Consider the following 24,572-nt stretch of genomic DNA (forward strand, 5'->3'; position numbering starts at 1 on the left):
TGTTCTTGCCCACCCCCCTTAATATAAATGTTTGCTTCCAAAGTAAAAGGAAAATAGGATTTTAAATCAGAAGCACTGCCCATCATGGCAAACAAGATACAACTCCACAATGTGCACATCCACATTGTAAACTTTGGCTGCTTTTAAACCTGTTTATTGCCATCCCTTTGGCAAAGGAATTATGGGTAATCTGGTATGGGTGCCAGTCACTCACTGCAGTCTATTATGAAATGAAGCAGGTTACTGAATTTAGAATTCTGCACATCCAGCGACTGCTATACCAAAGAACTATTGCCAGGAAGTAAGCCTTGCAATGATGAGCATGTTTGCCAATGCAATTGCCAGCCCGGAAAGCTCATCAACTATCATTCCCTGCTCCTCATTTAAAGGTGTTTATAAGAGACAGAGGTCTAATAACCAGGGCCATCTTACCCATTAGGGTTAGTGGTGCCCTGCGCCACGGCACCCACCCATCAGGGTGCCCAGCAGTGGGAGTCCGGGACCAATCGGGAACAGCTGTGAGGGCATGCTGGGCAACAGCAGCTCTTCCTACAGCCAGATGTGTTCTCTTGCTTCCTTCTCTCTCCTGCCCCGCAGCAGTAGCAGGGAGGATGGGGAGGGGCACCGAGAAAGGCGCCCCCAGTCCCTTCCGTTGAGAAAAAAGGTGGAGGATGGATTCATTCAGATTTGGGGTGGGAGGGGAAAGCTATGGGGTGGTACACTACCATTAGGACTCAGTTCGGAGGTAAGGATGGACTCGAGAGCGTACTCTCCATGCAGTTGGTTAAAAACAAACACCAACAAAAAGTCATTTAAAGACAGGAGCGGGTTTTAAGGGCCTATTAGATTCAGCAGGGCTTACTCTCAGGTAAGTGCAGTTAGTTTTGCATCCTTTTTAGGTTCAGGATGTCACTGCTTTACACCCACACCCACCCACCCAATATTTGAAAACGTCATCTTTGTACTTAAACACAAAATGGCCGGGAACTTCATTCTCTGTGTCTTTATCAATTTATTTAAAGAACAACAAACTGATGATCGCTTTAACTTTTTGATATGTGTTGATTTGAATCATGAGGATGAATTAGAAGAACAGCTGAGTCTTGAATGAGTCTTGCTTTGGAATTGAGGACTTCACTAGATCTTCTGCCTTTTCATTTTATTTTGTGCTAAGGGCTTGTTAGGGATAATGTGTAAGCGTGGTGTCAGCTCCCTAAAAAAAAATCCTATACAGTGGTGCCTCGCAAGACGAAATTAATTCGTTCCGCGAGTTTTGTCGTCTTGCGATTTTTTTCGTCTTGTGAAGCACAGTGTCGGGAAAGTTTTGGAAAAGCTTCAAAAAACACCAGTCTTTAAAAACCTCAAAAAAGGCTACCACACCGCGTTCTATGAGTTGCTCCTCGAAGTCAAGTCGCAACTGTATTAATGGTGTTAAGAAAAAGGAAACAAACTTGCAAGACGTTTCCGCCTTGCGAAGCAAGCCCATAGGGAAATTCGTCTTGCGAAGCAGCTCAAAAAACAAAAAACCCTTTCGTCTAGCGAGTTTTTTGTCTTGCAAGGCATTCGTCTTGCGAGGTACCACTGTACGTGCTCTGGGAAACGGGGGGTGGGGTGGGGGTAGGGCCGCCAGAGGGATCTTTGCACCACAGCGCCAGATATGCTTAAGACGGCCCTGCTAATAACCAACAATTTCTGTCAAAACTAAGGAGACTTGTTTCATGTATCTCATCATGGAACTACTTCTAGCCAGACAGAACTAGGGGCTAGCAACCTTGGGAATCAGATTTTCCTCAAGAGTCTTCCAATTCTTGACATGGTAAATTCATCCAGAAAGGACACGGCTCAACGTAAATCCTGACGTGTGATTCAGCTTAGACCTATCCAGTTCTTGCCCTCTACCCTTCACAAACAAGCAGACCCCGTTTCCTTGAGAGCTTAACAACATAAGCAGCCATAACCACAACTCCGGAGGAGAGGAGAGCAGGTAGGAGATATTTAAAACAAACACACGAACCAAAAGCACCTTTTTCTACTCAAACTAAGCCCATGTTGAAGGGGAGGTCCCACTGGAAGCAGCAACCATGTGCCTACACCTTCTTTTATCCCACATAAGGTTGGTGGACATTAAGTGTCTGGCTCAGGTCTCTGCGTGTCGTTCTCCCCATCCTCGCCTTCACTCAGCTGCTGCAACTCCAGGCGTGTCTGACGGTTGCATTCCAACAGCTCCTTCAAGCGGGCGTGCAGGTGGTCGTTCTTCTCCTCCAGGTGATCCAAACAAGAGTTGATCTGGTCCAGCATGGAATTTATAGCTGCATATTCTGGTTGGGGAAAGCAGAGAGAGAGGGAGTAAGATGACCTGAGTACAAAAATCAGACCTTTTGTTCTAGCATGAATTGACAGTGCAAAATTAAGTCAGTAGCCAGTGGCACCCACAAACAGAATAAGACCTGGGTTCAAGGTCCATATCAACCAGAGAGCTGCTAATTCAGGGGTGGGGAAGCCATTTCCCTCTTAATTCTGCTGGACTACAACTTCATTTCTGCAGGACTTGACATCTTTCCGCAGGGCCTGCAAGACAGAGCTGTTCCGCCTGGCCTTTGGTTTGGACTTGGTCTGACCCTTATGTTTCCCTCCCCTTATGGTTTTGACTTTTAAAATGAGGCTGCATTTTAAATTGCATTTTAACCTGTATTTTAAATTGTGGGTTTTTTTCTTTATTATGTTTTTACTGACATTTTATTGGTATTAGCTACCTCTGGCCAGGGAGGACGGGGTATAAATAAAATTTATCATCATCATCCCAATGGGAGTCCATCACTTGGGAGGCCACATAATCCACTTGAAACAGGTTGTCAGGCAGGCAGGCACAGAAAGACTCAACCATGGGATTTAACTGAATAGATCAAATCAACAAAAATGTACACATGTGGGGGGGAAACAGTTTTAAACTACTGTACTTGCAGCAAACTGCAGCTGTACTTGTATGGAAAATTATTCTAAAGTGTTTAAATCTGCCCTGTTACCAGGCAGAGACTTTAAAGAAAAAAAAATGATTTAAATAATTTAAATCAATCAAACTGCCTCTGGGGACTTCAGCTCTAAGAGCCACGGCCAATGGTAAATGGGTATAGGATTGTAACCAGAGTTAGACTTGTCCTCCAAACATGCACACATCTGCTGCGCTAAGAGTGAGAACAGTCAAGCTAAGACTTTCCCCTGATGTGATATCTTTCCATCTGAATGGATTTGGTAGAGTTGCATGAAGTAAACCCTTCAACAATAGGAGTCCCCAACCCTGTCAGTCTGAAGATCCACTGCCCAGACATAGTTTGACCAGACTATTATTATTTATTCTTTAAACTTCACATAAGGATCACAGGACAGTTTACAATACAAAAACACAGAAATGCATAGCCTAGTAGCAAACAAAAACAATACCACCACCCCTAGTCCATAGATTGTTCAGCCATAGGCCTGGTAGAAGAGGTATGTTTTCACCTGGTGCCTAAATGTATGCAATGAAGGCTCCAGGTGAGCCTCCCTGAGGAGAGTGTTACACAAATGGGGAGCCACTGCAGAGAAGGCCCTGTTCTCACGTTGCCACCCTCTGGACCTCTTGGGAAGGAGGCACACATAGAAGGGCCTCAGAGGGTGATCTCAGGGTCCGGGTAGGTTCAAATGGAAGGAGACATTCCTTGAGGTATTGCGGTCCTGAGCTATTTAAGGCTTCATAGGTCAAAACCAGCACTTTGAATTGGACCTGGAAACCAACTGACAGCTAGTTCAGTTGGGCCAGGATCAGTGTAATATGTCCAACCATCTTGCCCCTTGAGCAATGTTGCTGTTGAATTCTGCACCAGATTTCTGAAGTTTCTGAACTGTCTCCAGAGGCAGCCCCAGGTATAATGCTGACCTAGAAGTTACCAGAGCACGGACAACAGAAGTTAGGCTATCCTTGTTCAGATAGGGGAGCAGCTGGGTCACCAGCCGAAGCTGATGGGAGGCACTCTGTGAATAACTAAAATGAATAATGAAGCGTAGAAATCAGTAAGAATGGTTCCAGATTTGTTAATAATTAATAATAATAATAATAATAATAATAATAATAATAATAATAATAATAATAAATTATTTATACCCCGCCCATCTGGCTGGGTCTCCCCAGCCACTCTGGGCGGCTTTCAATGGAATATTAAAATACAATAGTCTATTAAATATTAAAAGCTTCCCTAAACAGGGCTGCCTTCAGATGTCTTCTAAAAGTCTGGTAGTTGTTGTTCTCTTTGACATCTGGTGGGAGGGCGTTCCACAGGGTGGGCGCCACCACCGAGAAGGCCCTCTGCCTGCTTCCTGTAACTTGGCTTCTCACAGTGAGGGAACCGCCAGAAGGCCCTCAGCGCTGGACCTCAGCGTCCAGGCAGAATGATGGGGGTGGAGACACTCCTTCAGATATACTGGACCACGGCCGTTTAGGGCTTTAAAGGTCAGCACCAACACTTTGAATTGTGCTCAGAAACGTACTGGGAGCCTGGACATAGTAGTTTTCTACAGGAAGGGATTATTGTTATTTAATATTGAGGAAAGCTAGACTATGGGGAGCCTGTACTTGTATGGTAAAGAGGCACAGTTCCCACAGGTTACTCAGCGAGGCTCAAACCTGCTTAACTCCTAATGCTGCAATCCTATACGTGCTCTGTAAGGTAAAGGTAAAGGGATCCCTGACCATTAGGTCCAGTCGTGACTGACTCTGGGGTTGCGGCGCTCATCTCGCTTTATTGGCCCAGGGAGCCGGCGTACAGCTTCCGGGTCATGTGGCCAGCAGGACTAAGCCGCTTCTGACGAACCAGAGCAGCGCACGGAAATGCCGTTTACCTTCCCGCTGGAGTGGTACCTATTTGTCTACTTGCACTTTGACGTGCTTTTGAACTGCTAGGTTGGCAGGAGCAGGGACCGAGCAATGGGAGCTCACCTCGTCGCGGGGATTTGAACCGCCAACCTTCTGATCGGCAAGTCCTAGGCTCTGTGGTTTAACCCACAGCGCCACCCACGTCCCGTGCTCTGTACCAGGGGCCAAATGCAGTCTCTCTACCTGACCATCAGGGCCCTCCCCGGACCGCGCCCCTCGAGAACCCCGCCTCACCCGCTCCTTGAGCGTTTTTTCATTGGTCGCAACGTGCCCTTGAATCTGACGACGACTCTTGTTTGCCTGAGTAAGAGAGGAGCGCGTGAAAACTAGCCTGATGCTGCACAAAGGTAGAACTGACGTTTGCGAGGGCCGGAGGGTTTGATCTCAGGTAAGTGCATGTAGGATCCCGCACCGATATGACTGAAGGCTTAGAAACTGCGCTGTCAAACCCAGCCAGCGATCTAAAGGATGGAGGGCTGTGTTGAAAAGGGGACATCGTGGGAGGGGGGCGCTGCTGCTTTTGGAAGGCTTATCAGTGTTACCTGCCTCTCCGAAGCCATTGTGGTCCTCGCCGTCCTCCCGCTCCTCTTCCTCGCCCCTCCCCAGGCTCAGGTGCGGCTCTCCATTAGGGCCTGACATCGCTGCCCAGGCGAGCACGGAAATCGCCTCCCAGGTTTGCAAAGCAAGTGGGTGTGTAAGGGGTTAAGCCCCGCCCCTTACTTCCCGGATGGAACGCGAAGACGCTGTTGCAAAGGGGCGAGCCACGCCCCCCTTTTCCCACGCTCACTGCTTTCATTGAGCCCTCTAGCTAGGGCTTTTCAGCCTTGACGGAGCGGGTTAGAAGGAGAACCGAGCTGTCAAAAAGGAAGTAAACACCCCAAGTGTAAAAGTAAATAGTGTGTGTGGGATAGTACGTATTTTAAATGGCAAGCTATATCCACTTTCAAATCTATATTGGATTTGAAACTGGTTTCACGTCCGTGCGTCCCCCACCAACAATTTAATTTTTATGGGGTTTCATTTTCAAAAATACAAATGTTGCTGCAAAGAAATACAAATTTGTTTGCATATGCTCACAGCAACTGAACGGAGGAACAGCAATCCAAAGATAAGTTAGCAGAAATTTAAAACTAAATACTGAATTTGCAGACAGTCATTGGAGAAAACCCGAGCAGTTAATTTGCAATGTGACATGTTATGAGGTATGATGTTAAACTGGAGAATACAGAAAAGCAATATTTTAAAAACTGTCGGTATTCTGGATTTACATGTTTCACTTCACTACTAGTTGTGCATACCTGAATTAAAACTAACAAATAATAAGGAATGGAGGAGAAGAAAATGATGAGGTGGGCGGGAGAGGAGGTAAAATAATTTAGACATGACAGACTGCATTACGCACTGCAGGCACTGCTCTGCCACATGCTCCATCATTCGTGTAATTGATAAAATCATACCAAACCACGTAGAAATTGCCGTGTTTCTTTTGTCCTCTTGCCATTTTAAATTTCTGTGTCTGTTAGAAATTGGTTTCATTTATGGAATTCATTATAGAATTTTCATTTCATTTATTCATTTGTGTCTGTTAGAAATTGGTTGTTTTTAATTGCATGATTTTTTTATTTGTTATTGTTTGTATTTGTTAATTTTTTATGCTGTCCTTCATCCAAGGATCACAGAGGTTTAGCCAGGCGGGACAGGGGGCACTGGGCGCCATGCTGTGGGGGACGGCACTTATCACGGGGCCTGCAGTGTGCCCAAGCCACGCATCTCTCCTGATGTGGAGGTCAAAATGCTTGTGTCCACCTGCAGCCTCCCACTCTACAGCTGCAGGGGAGGCGGCACTAAGTCTCCGCGCAGCGCCCCTTGCCTCAGCTTACCCCATCCAATGGGCAGTTCACTCTTCCCCTTGGCGCACACCGACTACCCTGGGCACCTGAGGGCTAGCTACGCAGCCGCAAAGTGGATAAGGTAATACTGAAAACAATAACACACTTCTTCCCCAGTTTTAAAGACCATGGATTGCTTAATTAGCCAAAGGTCTGGGAGAAGGCTTGGCGCCTAAATATATGTAGAGAATGTGCCAGGCAAGCCTTCCTGGAGAGTGTTATGTACTAAAGTTCTCACCCTGGGCCAGCAGGGGGATACTGTAGATAGTTCAGGTCCACATATGCAAATAAGGGATCGAAAGTGGCGTTCAGTGATTGGATAGTTACAGAAAATGGTTGCTGTTGCATTCTAGTGGAGCTCTATATAAGCAGACTGGCTGAACCCTTCAGTTCAGTTCTGGCCTGGCCTGTGAATAAACAAGAGCTGTTTGAAGAATCGCTGTGTCCTCTGATATGTTCACCCACAACTTAACAGTGGCAACGAAGGTGGGATGGATGGACAACAGAGCACAGCCAGATGCAGCCACCCACTGAATGAGGAGCCAACACAGAAAAGGCCCGTTCTTGTGTTGCCACCCTCGGGACCTCTCATAGGGGTCACACAAAGAAGGGTTTTCAATGATGCAGGGTTCAAGTTAGTTCATACACAGTGGAACCTCGTTTGTCAAACATAATCCATTCCGGAAGACCGTTCGACTTCCGAAACGTTCAGCAAACGAAGCGCAAAGGGCGGTTGGCAAAGTTAATGCAGAAAAAAAGGGGGGAAACGCAGCGGAAGCCTTTTGACTTCTGAGGCGTGCTCGAAAATGGAAGCAATTACTTCCGGGTTTTTGGCGTCCAGAAACCGAAACGTTCGACTTCCAAGATGCTCAAAAACTGAGGTGCCGCTGCATTGTATTTTTATGCAATATATTGTATATTGATTAAAACCTTGGTTTTAATTATGATTGCACAACATGCAGTGGTAGCAACTCCTGAGAAGTAAAATTTCACTTAGTGAAACGTTAAAGCAGATTAAAGGTGTTTTCAAGGTGTCACTATTGTGGGGTGGAGTTCAATCACCTGCTGGCAACTTTAGGTTGTCTTTGTTTATTTTGCTCATTCCATCTATATCCCACCTCTTCCTCCAAGGAGCTTGGGGTGGTTCTCCCCCTCCTTATTTAATTCCCACAACACAGGGTAGGTTAGGCTGAGAGGTAGCAACACACCCAGTGAGCCTCATGGCCAAGGAGGGTGGGTGTGGAATTTGAACCCTGGTCTCTCAAATCATAGTCTGGCACTCTAACCACTCTAACCAAAATGTGGGGTATAAATAAATACATTAAAATAATAATAATAATAATAATAATAATAATAATTATTATTATTATTATTATTATTATTATTATTATTATTATTATTATTATTATTTATTTATATCCCGCCCTCCCCTGCCGAAGCCGTGCTCAGGGCAGCTAACAACAATAAAATAATACAACATTCTAAAATCATTTCCTTATAAAATTAATTCAAATCAAATTGATGGCAACCATTGAGCTAGAGTTCTGTGAAGATTGCCAAAGGAGGGAGTCAGGCTGTGCCTTGGCCAAAGGCCTGGTGGAATGGCTCTGTCTTGCAGGCCCTGCGGAAAGATGTCAAGTCCCGCAGGGCCCTGGTCTCTTGGGACAGAGCGTTCCACCAGATTGGAGCCACAGCCGAAAAAGCCGTGGTATTATGGTAATACCACACTGGCATATATGCAGATCATTTTTTATACATTTGGGATTATTTTGGGTGGTTTTTTGTTGTTGTTCTGTTTTTACATTTGGGAGCATTTTACATTCATTTTTACTGTGAAGTCTCTTCAATATATTTTATGAGAAGCAATTCATAGATAGACTCCAATAAACGAACATTCACTGTGCTGCACTGTGCTGCAGTACACTCATCACACTGCAGTGTTAAAGGAGATTATTAGTACTAGTAAGAAGCAATTTCTAGGGGGAGCTGCCAGCCTCCTTTCCTGTGCCTTCAACTGAAAAAATCTGATCACCCTAATTGCATCTGAATTGACAGATGCAAGCGAATAGACGGTCCCTGCAAGCATTGCGGAATCAATTTGGCGCCCTCCTGATGTTGGACTCTAACTCCCATCAGCCTCAGCCAGTGTGCATGATGGGAGCTGTAGTCCTACGCCATCGCGTAAGCTGCTCCTGACGAGAAGGTTGATGACGGAGGGGAGGAAAGGTCAAAATCTGTGACTTTAACAAGCCACGCCCCTTCTGCTTAAATTATATGGTTATGGAGAGGGTGGGCACCAGGCGAAGATCGGAAGGGCGAGAAACTGTCTTCATAATTGGAAGCTGCACCGCAAAATGCATACAGATCCCCAAACTTGGGGCCTTTTTTGTGTGTTTCTGAAGTTCCTCCTTTTGCAAAGAAAACAGGGAGGTTTTATTTTGTCATGCTGGATTTTGTTTGAATTTTAATTGCAGGTTGCATAAACGCTCTTGCAATGCTAGGGATAAGAGTTATTCTCAGTATCATAATCATAACCAACCCACTCATACCCACCTTAGTTTTCTTTCCGAGTAAAGCATGCATAGGTAAAGGGACCCCTGACCATTAGGTCCAGTCGTGGCCGACTCTGGGGTTGTGGCGCTCATCTCGCTTTACTGGCCGAGGGAGCCGGCGTACAGCTTCCGGGTCATGTGGCCAACATGAGTAAGCTGCTTCTGGCGAACCAGAGCAGCACATGGAAACGCCGTTTCCCGCTGGAGTGGTACCTATTTATCTACTTGCACTTTGATGTGCTTTCGAACTGCTAGGTTGGCAGGAGAAAGCATGCATAGGAGGCATAAGCCCTACTAAGTGCAATGAAAGAAACTGACACCCCCCCCAACACACACAAAGTGGGCGCTGCATCCCCGAGTGGACGGCTCAGGGCCCGCGTGCCAGGCTGCAATCTCCCCTCCCCACGCACTTTCATGGGAGCATGACCCATCAAATTCGGTGCAACTTCCTTCCTGGTGCCCCTACATTAGGGGCAACTAGCCTAGACAGGCTCAAGTGAGAGGAATCCCCCTTAAAATGATTCTCACAGCCTGATTTGCCTCAAGATTGAAGACATTTTCAGGTGAAGACATTTTCAGTCGTGTTTTCTTCTCCCTTTTTTTACCGCTTTTTAAAAATATTTGTTGCTGCCGAATGTCATTTTCTTTTTCTAATTTATCTAAAGTGTATAATCTATTGTTGGAGTGGCATACAAAGGATGAACAAGTTAAATCTGTGATGATAGATTGGGCAAGAGATGTGGGACATAACATAATGTTTGAAGACTGGGAAAGGTTGTGGAGGAAGGGGGCCAAGTGCACTGCATGTACGGTGTTAAAGGAAAATATTATGAAAATGATGTATAGATGGTACTTAACTCCTGTAAAATTAGCAAAGATATATCACAATAGTGATAATCTATGTTGGAAAGAAGGAACCTTTTATCATATGTGGTGGACCTGCCCCAGAGTGAAAGACTTTTGGGAGAAGATTTATAATGAATTGAAAAAAATGTTGAAATATACATTTATTAAGAAACCAGAGGCCTTTCTTCTTGGAATAACAGGTTTGGAAATTGCCCAAGAAAGATGTTAGATTGTTTTTGTATGCCACAACTGCTGCTAGGATTTTATTGGCCAAGAATTGGAAAACACAAGAAGTGCCAAGTGTGGAGGAATGGCAGATGAAGATGATGGACTTTTGGGAGCTAGCCGACCTGACCGGAAGAGTTCGCAACCAGAAGGAGGAGAAGTACCAGGAGGAATGGATGAAATTTAAAGACTATTTAGCTAAATATGCTCAGATAACTTAAACAGAAATACTTGCAAGTATCAGATTGGCTAAGGATTTAAATATGTGATGTTATAGAATAATATGTTTAAAGTTAAATATGAAAAGAAAGAAAGATGTTAATTGGCTAAGTAAATCTTATGAGAAATTAGTTTTGGAAAACTGTTACAATGACATACATTGAAACTCAGCCAGGGGGATTTGAGGAAGTCACCTAACAATGTTAACAAAAGTGGAATTATTACAGTTAGCATTTATGTTTGTTTTTTGTTTGTTTTTTGTTTGTGTTTGTTATTAATTTGGAAAATTCAATAAAAAAATTGGGGGGGGGGAATGTCATTTTCTTTTTCTGCATTATATTTCAGATCCCTTTCTGTATTTTTTTCATTTTAGTTTTTAACTTGTGAACCACGCAGAGGACTTTTGTCGTTAGGTGGCATATGAATGAATATTGGAAAGAAAGAAACAAACAGATGATGGGAAGAACCACGCTGAGAAATAGGTGGGCGATAAACCCAATTCGTTACATTACTGCGCAGAAATAAATCAGTGTGGTGCTGCGCACGTGCATTTCAGGCCGGAACTTCAAAAATCTTGCAAATCTGGTAGGGGCCCTGTCTCTTTAAATCCCCTTTTGTTATATTCCTAAACTTCCGGACCCTCCCGCGCCGCTTTTTTCCCTCCGGAGAGCGAAGATGGCAGCGTCTTGCTGCGGCAGCTGCGTGAAGGGCTTCTGCCAAGTTGCGCGAAGGGGTCTCCTGGTCTCCGTGGGGGCCGGGAGCCGGGGCCGTTGCATCGCCTCCTCCGGCGCGGGCAGCTATGGGCGAGGCTGGCCCGGCGCAGGGAGACCCCTTCTGCTGGGGGCAGTCTTTGCCCTTGGGGGCGCCTTTGGCGCTTACCGGACCCTCCAGCGCCGCTTCCGAGGCCAGAACCCTCTCGCCAGGCAAGAGGCGTCCAAGGTGAGGCGGGAAGGGAAGCGGAACGGGGCGCTCTCCTCCAGGGAAGGTTTCTACCGGCGCCTCTTTCGTTGCGCGGCTCCTGAATGGCAGCGGGTTGGGCTAGATGGCCACTGGGGGTTCCCCTTCTCGTCTCCGCAGTTTTGTGAAGCTCCCTTCCAGCTGGTAACGAAGGAAGGAAGGGAGCTGGCTTGGAGCGGCCTGCTCTGGCTGGCAATGCGTTTGGCACCAGTTTGGCCGCACGTGCCAAAAAGTTCAGTGCAATGCAGTGCATAATAATATACGCAGTGGTTTTTTCTGGGGGTACGCAGGGGTACGCATACCCCTAAACATTTTAGGAATCTTTGTATTTTTGTCCATTTACTATATTTATTTCCCCTGATTTGAACTTTCAAATTGTGATTTTCTTGAGTCAAAATGAGAGTACCCTAAACATCTTATTTTTTTAAGAAAAAAGCGCTGATAAGATGTACCTAAAACCTCTTGCTTCTCTGGGTGGAGGACAGAGGCAAGGGAGAGTGTGTAGAAGCTTCTACTTTAATATGGGTGAAATTTACATTCATTGGTCCATCCACTTTGGCCTAAGGCTCTGCCTGCAACTGGCATGTGGCCCTCAGAAAGTTGCCTATGTGGAATTGTGGCCCTTGGGTCCACAGAGGCTGGCAGCAATGGCTCTGTTTCAGAGCAGGAGACATTCCCAGCTTGGAATTGCCACTGTGGGTTGAACCTGGGTCACAGCCCAGGTCATAAGGTGGGTCATGGGAGCAGAACGACCACCATACACCATACTATGTGGAGAAAGGTGTTTGGGCTAAATAAGGGTTCTGGGTCTGCAAAGGTTGCAAATTGCTAACCCAACCTATTGGTGGTCTTCAGCCAGTGAGTTAGGCTTGCAGACTGATCTCAGGTGAGTAGCAACAGCAGCATCACTGATACCATACTAATAAATGTATAAGTAAATTATTTTAAAAAATATTTCTGTGCTGTCATTTAAAGGTTTACAACAGGAGGTGGGGGACCATTTGAAACAGTGAATGCCCCATTCCAATAAAGCAGAGTTTTAAACAGTAGTTTAAAACTCGTTACCTGTTTCTATGTTGTTTTCTCATGAAAATCAATTTTTATAAATTAAAAAAAAGAACTCTTGCCATCCATCTTACCTTGTAAGCAGTTTGAAACAGCCACCAGTGCAAACTGTTGTAGCTGATAAATAAAAGTGATTCTCCATTGCATCTGGAGGGGAAATGCGGACTTGAAAAGTTTGAGCATGAGGAACCTGACGCTTATTCCACATATTTGGGATAGGGATAGGGAACAGAAGAGCTGTGCTCAGTCTGGCTTATTCTGCATTCCCCTTTATGATGTGTAGTAAGTGGATAGAGTCAGTCAGTCAGTTTTATTGCACATAGCCAAAGGCTGCCGCAATGTACACAGAATCATTCAACAATTAAAAGAAAATACGCTGCATTAATACAAAAAAACTTACAACATTTATATTATCAAGACATTACCTTCTCTAATCAGAGATATAAAAGTACCTTAATATACAGGTTAAGACATTAAACAATAAAATTTATAGGCTAAAATCATCACATGGCCACTAATATATTAAAAAATAATGTTAATTAATACAATGTGCAATTATATTCGGAGTTTGGTGATAAAGGTAGAATATAACTCGATGTAGATAGGGTCAAATAAATTCATCTCCTTTACAGTTGGTGGCTATCTTGGCTATATAATTTGCTCTAATTTTCCTAGCGGCAGTTGCAAAATTTTCCTACACGCCAGGTCACATACTTATCTGTGTCTGCGAGGAGATATAAAATCATGTCAGAGGGGTTCTGGCCAGGGGACCTTGTCCTTATAGGTGCGAAAAATCATTCTCTTGCTTCATTATATAAGGGGCAGCGCAAGATATAATGCATAAGGTCCTCTACTTCAGGACATCCCCTAATGCAAACACGTTCGTTTGTTGGTCTGCCTCTGTGTCTCCCATCTCTATAAGCAGATAGACTAGAGGAAAGTGTTTCTCCCTCTCTCATCACACTAGAAGTCAGGGTGGGACATCCAGTGAAGCTGAATGTTCAGGACCACCGGCGGAGAAAAAGAAGTCCCATCATGCAGTACATAATTAAACTAGGAAAGTCCCTTCCACAGAAGACGGTAATGGCCACCAACTTGGATGGCTTGAAAGCAGGACTGGACAAATTCATGGAGGAGAATGCTATCCATGGCTCCCAGGCGTGACGGCTATGCCTTGCTTCCACGGTTGGAGGCGCTATTAATAATAATAATAATAATAATAATAATAATAATTTATTATTTATACCCCGCCCATCTGGCTGAGTTCTCCCAGCCACTCTGGGCAGCTTCCAGTCGAGTGTTAAAAACAATACAGCATTAAATATTAAAAACTTCCCTAAACAGGGCTGCCTTCAGATGTCTTTTAAAGAGAAGATAGCTGATTATTTCCTTCACATCTGAAGGGAGGGCGTTCCACAGGGTGGGCGCCACTACCGAGAAGGCCCTCTGTCTGGTTCCCTGTAACCTCACTTCTCACAGCGAGGGAACCACCAGAAGGCCCTTGGTGCTGGACCTCAGTGTCCGGGCTGAACGATGGGGGTGGAGACGCTCCTTCAGGTATACTGGACCGAGGCCGTTTAGGGCTTTCAAGGTCAGCACCAACACTTTGAATCGTGCTCGGAAACGTACTGGGAGCTAATGCAGATCTCTCAGAACCGGTGTTATGTGGTCCCGACGGCCTCTCCCAGTCACCAGTTTTTTGCTTTTGAATGCCAGTTGCTGGAGAATGCCCTTGTGCTTGGGAACTTCTCACGGGGGCATCTGGGTGGCCATCCTGAGAACCAGATGCTGGATGAAATGGACCCCCTTGGACTGATCCAGCAGAGCTCTTCTTATGTTCCTCAAAGTGGCCTGGGAGGTGCTGCCAGGAAGCCCCCCACCTCAGTAGAGAGCCAAAGCAAGGGTACTCAGGGTAGACTGCCTCTGGCCGTGAGGGCTCCTTTAAGCCGTCGTAATAAGCAGCTTTTTGTAGCCTTATTCCTCTGCCTGTGATAAACGCTGCTTTTTTTGGGAGGGGGGGAAGGTATTTCTTTAGCCAGATTAGTGATGCCCTTGACATCTCTGCCTGTTCAGCTCCCAGAGGAGAACCTGCAGTTGACCCTCTACCAGTACAAGACCTGCCCCTTCTGCAGCAAGGTCCGAGCTTTCCTGGATTACCATGGGCTGCCTTATGAAGTCGTGGAGGTGAATCCAGTCATGCAGAACGAGATTAAGTTCTCTGCCTACAGGAAAGTGCCCATTCTCCTTGCCAGCGCTGGAAGCACAGTGGTGAGTTTCTGGTTGGGCAATTTAAGCTCCTTGGCTTATTTTACCTGGTGTGCCTGTCGCAGGGGGTGCAGAAAAGGGCCTAATATTCTAAGGGGATTCATAGTGTGTTTTAATTATAGATTTTTATACTATATATATTATATATTTCATGATCAACAGGGGTCTTGAACCCTGGTCTCATAAGTCCCAGTCCAACATGCTAACCAATACTACCCCCTCCCCGCCACATGATCTTTCACTTTGGAAGTCTGAAGACAACTTCATTCACCTTTTTTATATAAAAAAAAAATTGGTCAAGTGCCCGTGAAAAATAACTGATTCGTTTTATTTGGAGCATGTAAGCTTGCATTAATTTTATTGTCTCTACCTGATATTATCAAGGTGTCTACCAAATCAATTTAATGCATTCAAATACAGGATCAAAACCCTAAAGCAGAGCTTTCCAAACGTTTCATGTTTATGACACATTGTTTAGACATGCGTCATTTCGTAATACAGTAATTCCGCTTCACTAGCAAACTGGAGATTCAACTAACCTCTTTCCATTCCCGGAAGGAGCGCAGGGAGCATTCACACGACACATCTATAAACTGCAGCCAACACACTTAACATGTTGCGGCACACAGTTTGGAAAGCTCTGCCCTAAAGACAAAACCTCTTCTAGGTTTGGTACCTACATGGATGAATCAAGTTTTTGTGTAACACTCTGCTTCGCTCTCTCCCCCCCCCCCCCATCCCCCAGCAATTGAATGACTCTTCTGTGATCATCAGTGCATTTAAATCCTACCTCGTTTCCAGGTAAGGGATTTTTGAAAAAAGAATAAGATGCTGAGCTTATTACAAATAAAACCATCCTTATGTGTCTACAGATCGGTTTTTGTATCCCTTTATGATGCTGCGGTTTTAGGACTTGCTCCAAACACAAACTTGTCTGAAACTTGCCCCCCCCCCCAATATGGAACCTAATCTTCTAGGATAAAATAAGCTCCGGGAACAAAGGAATAGATAGCAAATGGTCAGGCACTTTTTACTTGACTTGGTTTAGTTTTGTACACTGCTAAAATGATCGTGGAGATAGGATCCCACCATTCCAGAAGAACCCACGGATACACACTAGCTTCAGATAAATCTTGTTGTACTCGGGGGGGGGGAGTACTTTTATGTATGTTGCACTTGAAAAGTGAAAAATAAAGGTGTGCTTTAAAAAAGAAGAAGCCATAATTAATTATTAGCTTCACCACTGAATTGATTTGAGGCTGGATCCTAGTTGGGTATTTCCCAGGTTGGCGTTTTGTGTGTGTGCAGCTCTTGAAACTAACAGATTACATTATCCATTTATGAAGCTCAGGATTTTATTTTTTGTTTCTTAGAATTCTTAAGCAATGCTGGGTACTTTCAGCTAGTCTGTTATATATTTTGGAAGGTTCACTTGTACGGACACCATTTTGAACCAATATGGCAGATGGAACCTTTCAAAACAGCACTGATTCTCTTGTTGTTTCTTCCAAGCTTTTGAGCAACACTAGGCACTTTCTGTTGGTGCCCAGAAATGATTGGTCAGAGTTAGTCTAACGTAGCCATTGTCTTATTTCAGGAGATGTTCTTATTGAATCCCTCTCCTTCTGTCACTGCCTGGTCATGGGATTGGGAGGATGGAATATAAAGTGTGTGGTTGTTCTTTGACTTCTGCTTTTATTTCCCTAGGAGGAGTTTGGACGAGATTATGTCATACTACCCTGCTATGAAAGCCACAAATGACCGGGGCAAGGAGGTGATTGAGTTTGGCAACAAATACTGGCTTATGCTGGATGAAAAGGAGTCTCGGAATCTTTATCCTGTCAAGGAAGCAAGGGTGTAGGTATTAACACAGAGACCCTTCCTTGGACAGCACAGTCTTGATCCTGCTGCCCCACGGCCGCTATTGTATAAGGAAAAACAGTTATGCAAGCTGTCCTTTTGATTATCTGTGTGTTCAGAAAAGTATGGGAGTCCCCACCCAAATTATCACTTCAGAATGTGAGTGGGGATGGTTTGATTGCATGCTACCCTGTCCCCAAAAGCAGCTTATTAGAGAAAAATATTATACAGTGGTACCTCAGGTTACATACACTTCAGATTACATACTGTCAGGGGCAGCCCTGACACATACGCTTCAGGTTACAGACTCCGCTAACCCAGAAATAGTGCTTCAGGTTAAGAACTTTGCTTCAGGATGAGAACAGAAATTGTGCTCCGGCGGCGCAGCAGCAGGAGGAAGCCCCATTAGCTAAAGAGGTGCTTCAGGTTAAGAACAGTTTCAGGTTAAGTACGGACCTCCGGAACGAATTAAGTACTTAACCCGAGGTACCACTGTACTAGGATCGTTCTCAGCAGGCTTCCAACTGATGTGGGAAATTCTTGACACAGATGAGCATATGATATCAGCAATTGTGCTGGGATGTAAGGATCCCCGGGACCCCTGAGGTATCCTGGACCCAAGTTGTTCTGGGCTTTGTAAATCAATACAAGAACCTTGAGCCTGACTTGGTAGCAAATGGGCAGCTGGAGCAGCTGTTTTAACAGTGGTATTGCATGTTCTCACAACCAGAAGCTCCCATCAGCAATCTGGCTGCAGCATTCTGCACCAGCTGTAGCTTCTGAAACAGACCCATCGCATGCACCGGAAGCATTTGCTGTGTAAAACAATAAGATGGTAAAAAATTGAAATAAAATATATATGACGGTGAACTCAGTAATGTAAAACGTTATGTGTATTTTCTTGTACTTTGTTGCCATAGTGCACAGTAAACATGCTCTACTTTTCTGTAAACAAATTATTTTGTCTTTCGGAAGCAGATTCCTCCCCTGTCCCAAGTCTTGTGCTGATCTTATTATTTATTTCATAAAATGTGTGTACATTTTGATGGTAAGACAAAACAATCGCAGAGTGGTTTAGCTGTGATCTGCTCTTATCTGTGTTTTGGAATGTGGTGCTGGGATCAGCCACTGTGTTGTTCTTTGGATATTGTTAGGCTCCAACTCCCATCAACCCCAGCTAGCGTGGCCAATGGCCAGGGAGGGTGGAAGCTGTAATCCCAACAATACCTGGAGACACCACGTTGGCTTCTGATCTGTAGAACCATAGAATTGCAGAGTTGGAAGGGACCCTGAGAACCATCTAGTCTAACCCCTGGCAGTGCAGGAATAGGCAGCTGTCCCATGCGGGGATCAAACCGGCAACCTTGGTGTTATCAGCACCACATTCTAGCCAACTGAGCTATCCAGGCTAATAGTTTAGTTTTAATGGACTTTACAACCTGGCGGCACCATTTATCTCCCCACCCGGCTTTATCCAGCTCTTTGACGTCAATCCCATGTGCAAAACACGTCTCGGCTTTTCCTGTCTTGTTTGCAGGGAGGAAATGAAATGGAGGCAGTGGGCAGACGATTGGCTTGTGCACCTCATCTCGCCCAATGTTTACCGCACGGCTGGCGAGGCCCTGGCATCTTTCGACTACATTGTACACGAGGGCAAGTTTGGCACATTCGAAGGCTTCTTTGCCAAATACGTTGGGGCTGCTGCGATGTTCTTCATCAGCAAAAGGCTAAAGGCCAGGTTGGTGCTTCTGAAATTTTAAGGCTCAAGGGTAACATCTTCATTTTATCTTCCACTTCTCGACTTCAAGGACGGCCAGACTGCTGGCCAGACTGCTGTCGGTTGTTGAGGTTAATCAGGGGCGGCCCATCCCATTTTGCCACATGGAGAAACCAAGTAGCAATGTAATACGCAGGAACGCCCTGACTCTTTCAGAACTTGGTGGGTGCCAATGCGTTCTCTAAAGCATGAGTAGGCAAACTAAGGCTCGGGGGCCGGATCCGGCTCAATCGCCTTCTAAATCCATCCCGTGGATGGTCTGGGAATCAATGTGTTTTTACATGGGTAGAATGTGTGCTTTTATTTAAAATGCATCTCTGGGTTATTTGTGGGGCGTAGGAATTTGTTCATTCCCCCCCCCCAAAAAAAAATATAGTCCAGCCCCCCACAAGGTCTGAGGGACATTGGACCGGCCCCCTGCTGAAAAAGTTTGCTGACCCCTGCTGTAAAGCATAACTGCCCAGCTTCTCCACCAGGGGTGGGGGAAATGAGTGGCCATGTCACATGCCAGAACACCTCCCTCTCGCCGCCGCCAGGGGAAGTAGTGGGGCAGGCAGAGCTCTTCCTCTTGCACTTTTGCCACTGGGGTTCCTTGAAATGGTTCCCTTTTATGTCTGCTTGTGTTTGACCAAGTCATTAACCTTAACGTCTGGCACATATTTAAAAAGCAAGGGGCCTTAGGAATTCTTCGGGAAGTCAGTGAGATGATGATTCATCATGATGTACAGCAACCCTCCAGCTTCATTTTGCTGAGTAATATGGGAACACATTTATATGCTAACTTCTTTATTTACTTGGCAGATTTTGTATCTCACCTTTTTTGCCAAGACACCCAAACTGCTTTACAAATTTGAAACACTAAAAGAAAATAAAAGTGGATCCTCTCATGTTGACTGAGAGCCGGTTGTACAAGGTCCCTGGCCTGAGCTTGTCTATTCGGTTCATATGTTAGTGGTCTTAATATTACACCCGATTGCCTCTGTTTGAATTTATGTTCTTGGCAGGACCTGATGGCTGATCTGTCTTCAGGATCAGCAGCCCCTCTTCAGTTTGCTCAGGAAGGTTCAGTTGCCGTCCCACCTAGATAATCATAAAAGGATCCTAGATGTAATCGTATTCTAGAGTAGACCCATTGCAATCAATGCTCAGGTCTAACCTAAGTCCATTTAATTCAGTGAATCCACTTTGAGTGTGACTTAGCCAGAGACAGCCCCTTTTCTGTTATCCTCTTTAAGATTCAGAATCCTTACAAGGATTCTGTGATATTGTCATAATGGGTACATTTGGGTAGCATCCAGTGGTAGCCCTATTAAATTAATGGACATTACTAACTTGGTAAGAACATAAAAGTCTTCCTCAGGCCAGTGGCCCATCAAGTCCAGCTTCCTGTTCTCACAGTGGCCAACGTTATGTCCTGCAAGTGCAGCCTGGACAAGAGCACTCCCCTCCCCCACAACTGGTAACATTGATTAGAGTGGGTCTACTCTGAGTAGAACTTAGTTACCCATAACCCATTATTATGAACTGAATTCCAGTGTGTTAATTTTTTCTGTAATTCGCTTTGCCTGCAGGAAGATTTGAAAAAAAATCTAATGAATTGACTAAACTGATCGTATGTCTCTGTTTTTAGTTTTGTTGCTTCTTATCCCTAGACTTGGAATCTTAACCAAAAAAAAAAAGTTTGCTGTTTTGCAAGCCGTGTCTAAAGTTGATGAAATGTGAATGAAGGAAATTCATCAGTTATGGAAGCTTTAAAGCCATCCCCCCGCCCCATTCTCTCTCTGCAGGCACCACCTGCAGGATAATGTCAGGGAAGACTTGTACAAAGCAGTGGACGACTGGGTGGAAGCTGTCGGCCACCACAGGATGTTCATGGGTGGATCTCAGCCAAACCTTGCAGATCTGGTAAGGACCTGGCAAGTGGCCATTGGAAACCACCACCATTCTGGGGAGGAATGGTGGCAGGCTAGTCATCGGCTGCTGACACTCCCTTTGTTGTTTAGTCGTTTAGTCGTGTCCGACTCTTTGTGACCCCATGGACCAGAGCACGCCAGGCACTTCTGTATTCCACTGCCTCCCGCAGTTTGGTCAAACTCATGCTGGTAGCTTCGAGAACACTGTCCCACCATCTCATCCTCTGTCGTTCCCTTCATCTTTCCCAACATCAGGGTGTTTTCCAGGGAGTCTTCTCTTCTCATGAGGTGGCCAAAGGATTGGAGCCTCAGCTTCAGGATCTGTCCTTCCAGTGAGCACTCAGGGCTGATTTCCTTCAGAATGGAGAGGTTTAATCTTCTTGCAGTCCATGGGACTCTCAAGAGTCTCCTCCAGCACCATAGAGATAATTAGGCAGTGATTAAAGGCAACCAAGGTATAAATCTTGATTGCCAAAACTCCCTTTTGAGATAAGTGGGGACAGAAATTAACCCCTCATGCTCAGAAGACATTCATCACACTGGGAACAAAGAAGTTTTCAGTGCGGGAATAGCGATATTGTCCAGGGACACTCATTGTTGTGTCATCCTATCCCTCAGCGGTGAATGAAATTTAGTGAGACATGCCGGTATATCAGACAAAAAGCCACGGTTCCGAATAATACAACAGGTACTTCTATGTAAAAGAGAAAATAGGGCGGAAGTAATTGTAATCCTGAAAACTAATGCAGTGTTCTGCACAGGCTTCTGCCACCTGGGGGAGGGCAAGGCACTTTGGGGAGGGGGGCCCAAAGCTCTTAAAGGGGGAGCTGGGCCCCCTCAGTATTGGGTGATAACTTTGCGTGCCTCTTCAGCACGTCACATGCTGTTGGTCCCCTCAATGGTGGGGGCAAGTTGGCACCTCTGGTTCTGCATATATGAAGGTACCCATAAAGGGTCTGTGCCCACCCTCTGCATCCAGCCTAACAGCACAATCAGGCGAGAGGAGGAGGTGACAGGAAGGTGCTGATCCATCTCCTTGTTCTTTCTGTTGCTTGCATGCTCAGGAAAGGCAGGTGTGCGCAGGCCCCAGCAAGGCCCAGAGGGTGATCAGTGGGCCTCCTTCAGGACTTTGGAATCATAGAGTTGGAAGGGACCCCAAGGGTCATCTAGTCCAACCCTCTACAATGCAGGAACATCAACTAAAGCATCCATGACTGATGGCCATCCAACCTCTGCTTAGAAACCTCCAAGGAAGGAGAGTCCACCACCTTCCGAGGGAGACCATTCCACTGTTGAACAGCTCTTACTGCCAGAAATTTCTTCCTGATCCTGAGTTGGAATCTCCTTTCTTGTAACTTGAAGCCATACTGACTTCCTTATGCTGGATCCAGTTTAGGCGACACAAGCAGACCATGGCTTAGTTGCCAGCACGGTATTCTGGGCTTGTGTGTATACTTCCTTGCCTGCTTCAAGGTTCAGTATAACTGCTTGCCATTGAACTTGAATCGGGGAATGCAGTGGTTACTGCAATGCATGGATTGCCTCCAAATCAGAATTGGAAGCCAACTGGCGTTTCTGGCAAACTCTGCTTTGCTGCAAGCCGTGTTTGCCAGTTCAGGCAGGCAGTGGCTAGCGGTGGTTGTTGCAAGCTGGGAAGGACAGGGAGGTAACCTTGAGTCCATCAGCATGTGTACCAAGGGGACAGTCACAGCACCAAACTGTGGCTTGGCTGTGATGTCAACTCTAAGCCATCCATTACCACTGAGTTAAAGTTGTGACTGGAAAGATGCAACACAAACTAGGCCTTTAGTAGAAAACGAAAGCTATGTCCAGAGGGAAGATGGGATCTGTTCCCTTTAAAACAGGGAAGTTGCTCTCCTTAACTTCAGTTCCATTAATCATGTAATGAAGGAGGCAAAAGAGGGAGTTTGAGTATTTCCACCACAGGTCTCTAGGACTTTGACGCACCCTTGTATGAGGGTACCCCAATAATTATGGGGTGTCCAAAACAGGGAATAGGTTGCTGGGGTCCTCAGTCTGATACAGCAATGCTCTTCTTATGCTTCTATGCCCCGAGTCTTTGTCCAGTCCCTCCTTCTGAAGGTGTTCTTAGTTATGAGATGCTGGGAGTTGAAAATGGAAGCTTCTGCGATGCATGTGTTTTTCCACTTGTAGCTGATGTTCTTCTCACCAGTTTTCTTCTCTGTTCTGTCTGCACAGGCGGTTTATGGAGTTTTGCGTGTCATGGAAGGCTTGGAAGCTTTTGATGACATGATGACCCACACCAAGATCCAGCCTTGGTACCGTCGTATGGAGGCAGCCATTGGGCAGTCCAGAGTTGCCAAGCAGCACTCCAGATGCTAAAAACAACCCTTACATTGACCAGGAAAAGCTCATAAAGCAAAGCAGGACTTATTTATTTTCTAATTCCAGAGCCAAAAGGGGTGTATGCAATGAGAGTCCACCACCAAAGGGGTCTTGGAAAAAGCAGTGGAACATGACGCATGGACTATTATTTGTAGAAAGCCTTAAGGGTATCATACTTGCTGAGTGAATTTTGATTGTTAGGCCCTTACTAGGCCCTTCTGCTTTGGGATTTGACTTTGTTTTTCCAAGTGTCTAAAACAACCTTGTCTGTCTGCAAAATATTTGCTTGGTCCTGGAGGAGGTGGAAGAAGTGTTTTCCTAGGGGTTCATTCTGCTGATGGGAAAGAGTCTGCCAGTTTGCAGGACACTGAGTCCTTCTTGTTGTTCAGAGTGAATAGATCTGAAGCCACACTCTCGTTGCTGCTTTTCTCTGGGTCCCTGTATGGCATGTGGGAGTTCTCCATTACCAGACTGTTGACCCAGAGAGGGTAACACAAACAAATAAAGAACAGTTAGCAAATAGTGTGCAATATTTATCGGAAGCAGGTGCAGGGAGAAGGCTGAAGTTTCTGGAAATGTGCCTTTGGGATAAAATAATGGTATTCTAGGAAAGAATGAGAACAGAAGAGCCTTTGCTCTTGCTACCCATCAAAGGGATCTGTCAGAATTTCCAGATGAAAGGCAATTCCTTTTTAAATAAGGTGTGGGTTGTAAAATGTGGCGATGGCACACATCTGTGGTGGTCTGCCACGTAAAAGATTGCCTTATGTGGCATGTTAATGTTGGAGAAGGGTTGTAAAGTGTGAAGCAGCCCTCACACTTAGGAGGAGCACGTGCAAGTTCTGTTCTTAAACCTGTTCAACAGACACGGCTCACTTTGCAAAGGGTTTCAGTTACTTAGTTCTTTAGAGGGGGAGGAAAAGGGGATACAAGTGACAGCTCAATTAAAAACTGGATTAAGTTTGTATACGTGAGTTTCTCCAATGCAATTTGTCCTTTATTCGAGTCAGAGGCATACCTAGGTCCCTTGGCAAGGAGCTGTCTTGGCACCTCCCCCCAGAAAAAAACCACCACTTTACTGCACTAGCCACATGAGAAATTCCTATATTTTTATGAGACCCAAGTACTCAAAGGATCTGGAAGAAGGATGAGACGAGGAAGGGTGAAAGGTGCAAGAGCACCCACATGTACTCCATACACTCCATAGTCTGATAGGTGATTTTTGCACCTGGAACCCTGGTGGGGGCTGGTTCCACCAACCCTTAGGGTTGCACCACCATGTGCAGTAGGGCTTACTTTCAAACAAATGCACACATGAGGTTGTGCTGCTGTTGACACATGCTCTGCTTTGTTCAGCCTGATCCCGAATCATTTTGGGATTGCAACCCTGGATACGTCCTCTGGTGTAACTTCGCTGCAGAATTCAGATATGCAAACTCTGTCTTGGATAAAAGTATTGGTGTCAGTTGGTCTACTTGGAAATAAAGGTTTTCTTTTGATGGTAGAGCTTTCAGTGTCCTTATTGATCAGCTTCTATAACATGAAGCTAGCACATCTGATTACATTTCTAGACCAAAATGTTCCTACTGGGCTGGTTCCTTTGTAAGGGAACAGAGAACTTGCCCCTAAAATGTAACTTGCATTTATTCTTCCAATCCCTTTTTATCTGGTTTAATGCTGGTATCTTCTGGATACTATCCTTTCTCATCTCTTCAAAGCATTCTTCCTCCA

At 45.3% G+C, this 24,572-nt stretch overlaps 2 protein-coding genes and 1 long non-coding RNA gene across 5 annotated transcripts; 2 read left to right on the forward strand and 1 right to left on the reverse strand.

Annotated features, from left to right (window-relative positions):
- Window positions 1-992: 992 nt before the first annotated feature.
- On the reverse strand, window positions 993-5,612 carry BBLN (bublin coiled coil protein). The gene is made up of 3 exons (XM_083486068.1): window positions 5,449-5,612; window positions 1,583-2,318; window positions 993-1,226 (listed from the first exon to the last, which is right to left on the reverse strand). The coding sequence occupies exons 1-2, from the start codon at window positions 5,543-5,545 to the stop codon at window positions 2,125-2,127; spliced, it is 291 nt and encodes a 96-aa protein (XP_083342194.1). The 5' UTR covers window positions 5,546-5,612; the 3' UTR covers window positions 993-1,226; window positions 1,583-2,124.
- On the forward strand, window positions 5,275-24,345 carry PTGES2 (prostaglandin E synthase 2). 3 transcript variants are annotated; one of them, XM_083485998.1, is made up of 7 exons: window positions 5,275-5,294; window positions 14,733-14,927; window positions 15,670-15,725; window positions 16,632-16,781; window positions 18,322-18,522; window positions 20,349-20,466; window positions 22,695-24,345. In XM_083485998.1, exons 2-7 carry the CDS (start codon window positions 14,856-14,858, stop codon window positions 22,836-22,838), a joined length of 741 nt encoding a protein of 246 aa, XP_083342124.1. In that variant the 5' UTR covers window positions 5,275-5,294; window positions 14,733-14,855; the 3' UTR covers window positions 22,839-24,345. The 3 variants fall into 3 exon arrangements, with proteins under 3 accessions (XP_083342124.1, XP_083342123.1, XP_083342122.1); XM_083485997.1 differs by lacking the exon at window positions 5,275-5,294 and adding an exon at window positions 11,028-11,119; XM_083485996.1 differs by lacking the exon at window positions 5,275-5,294 and adding an exon at window positions 11,280-11,576.
- Window positions 13,130-13,861, forward strand: LOC310698668. The gene is made up of 2 exons (XR_014521680.1): window positions 13,130-13,208; window positions 13,244-13,861. It is a non-coding gene; the product is annotated as an uncharacterized lncRNA (long non-coding RNA).
- Window positions 24,346-24,572: the final 227 nt, after the last annotated feature.

The sequence above is a fragment of the Podarcis liolepis genome, assembly GCF_965112155.1.
Source record: "Podarcis liolepis genome assembly, chromosome: Z".
NCBI lineage: Eukaryota > Metazoa > Chordata > Lepidosauria > Squamata > Lacertidae > Podarcis > Podarcis liolepis.

Coding starts and splice junctions, on each gene's coding strand:
- PTGES2 (XM_083485996.1), top strand. CDS start 11,313: ATGGCAGCGTCTTGCTGCGGCAGCTGCGTGAAGGGCTTCTGCCAAGTT. Junction 11,577..14,732: donor CCAGGCAAGAGGCGTCCAAG/GTGAGGCGGGAA, acceptor CTGCCTGTTCAG/CTCCCAGAGGAGAACCTGCA. Junction 18,523..20,348: donor AGCAAAAGGCTAAAGGCCAG/GTTGGTGCTTCT, acceptor CTCTCTCTGCAG/GCACCACCTGCAGGATAATG.
- BBLN (XM_083486068.1), bottom strand. CDS start 5,545: ATGTCAGGCCCTAATGGAGAGCCGCACCTGAGCCTGGGGAGGGGCGAG. Junction 2,319..5,448: donor CAATGGCTTCGGAGAGGCAG/GTAACACTGATA, acceptor TTCCCCAACCAG/AATATGCAGCTATAAATTCC.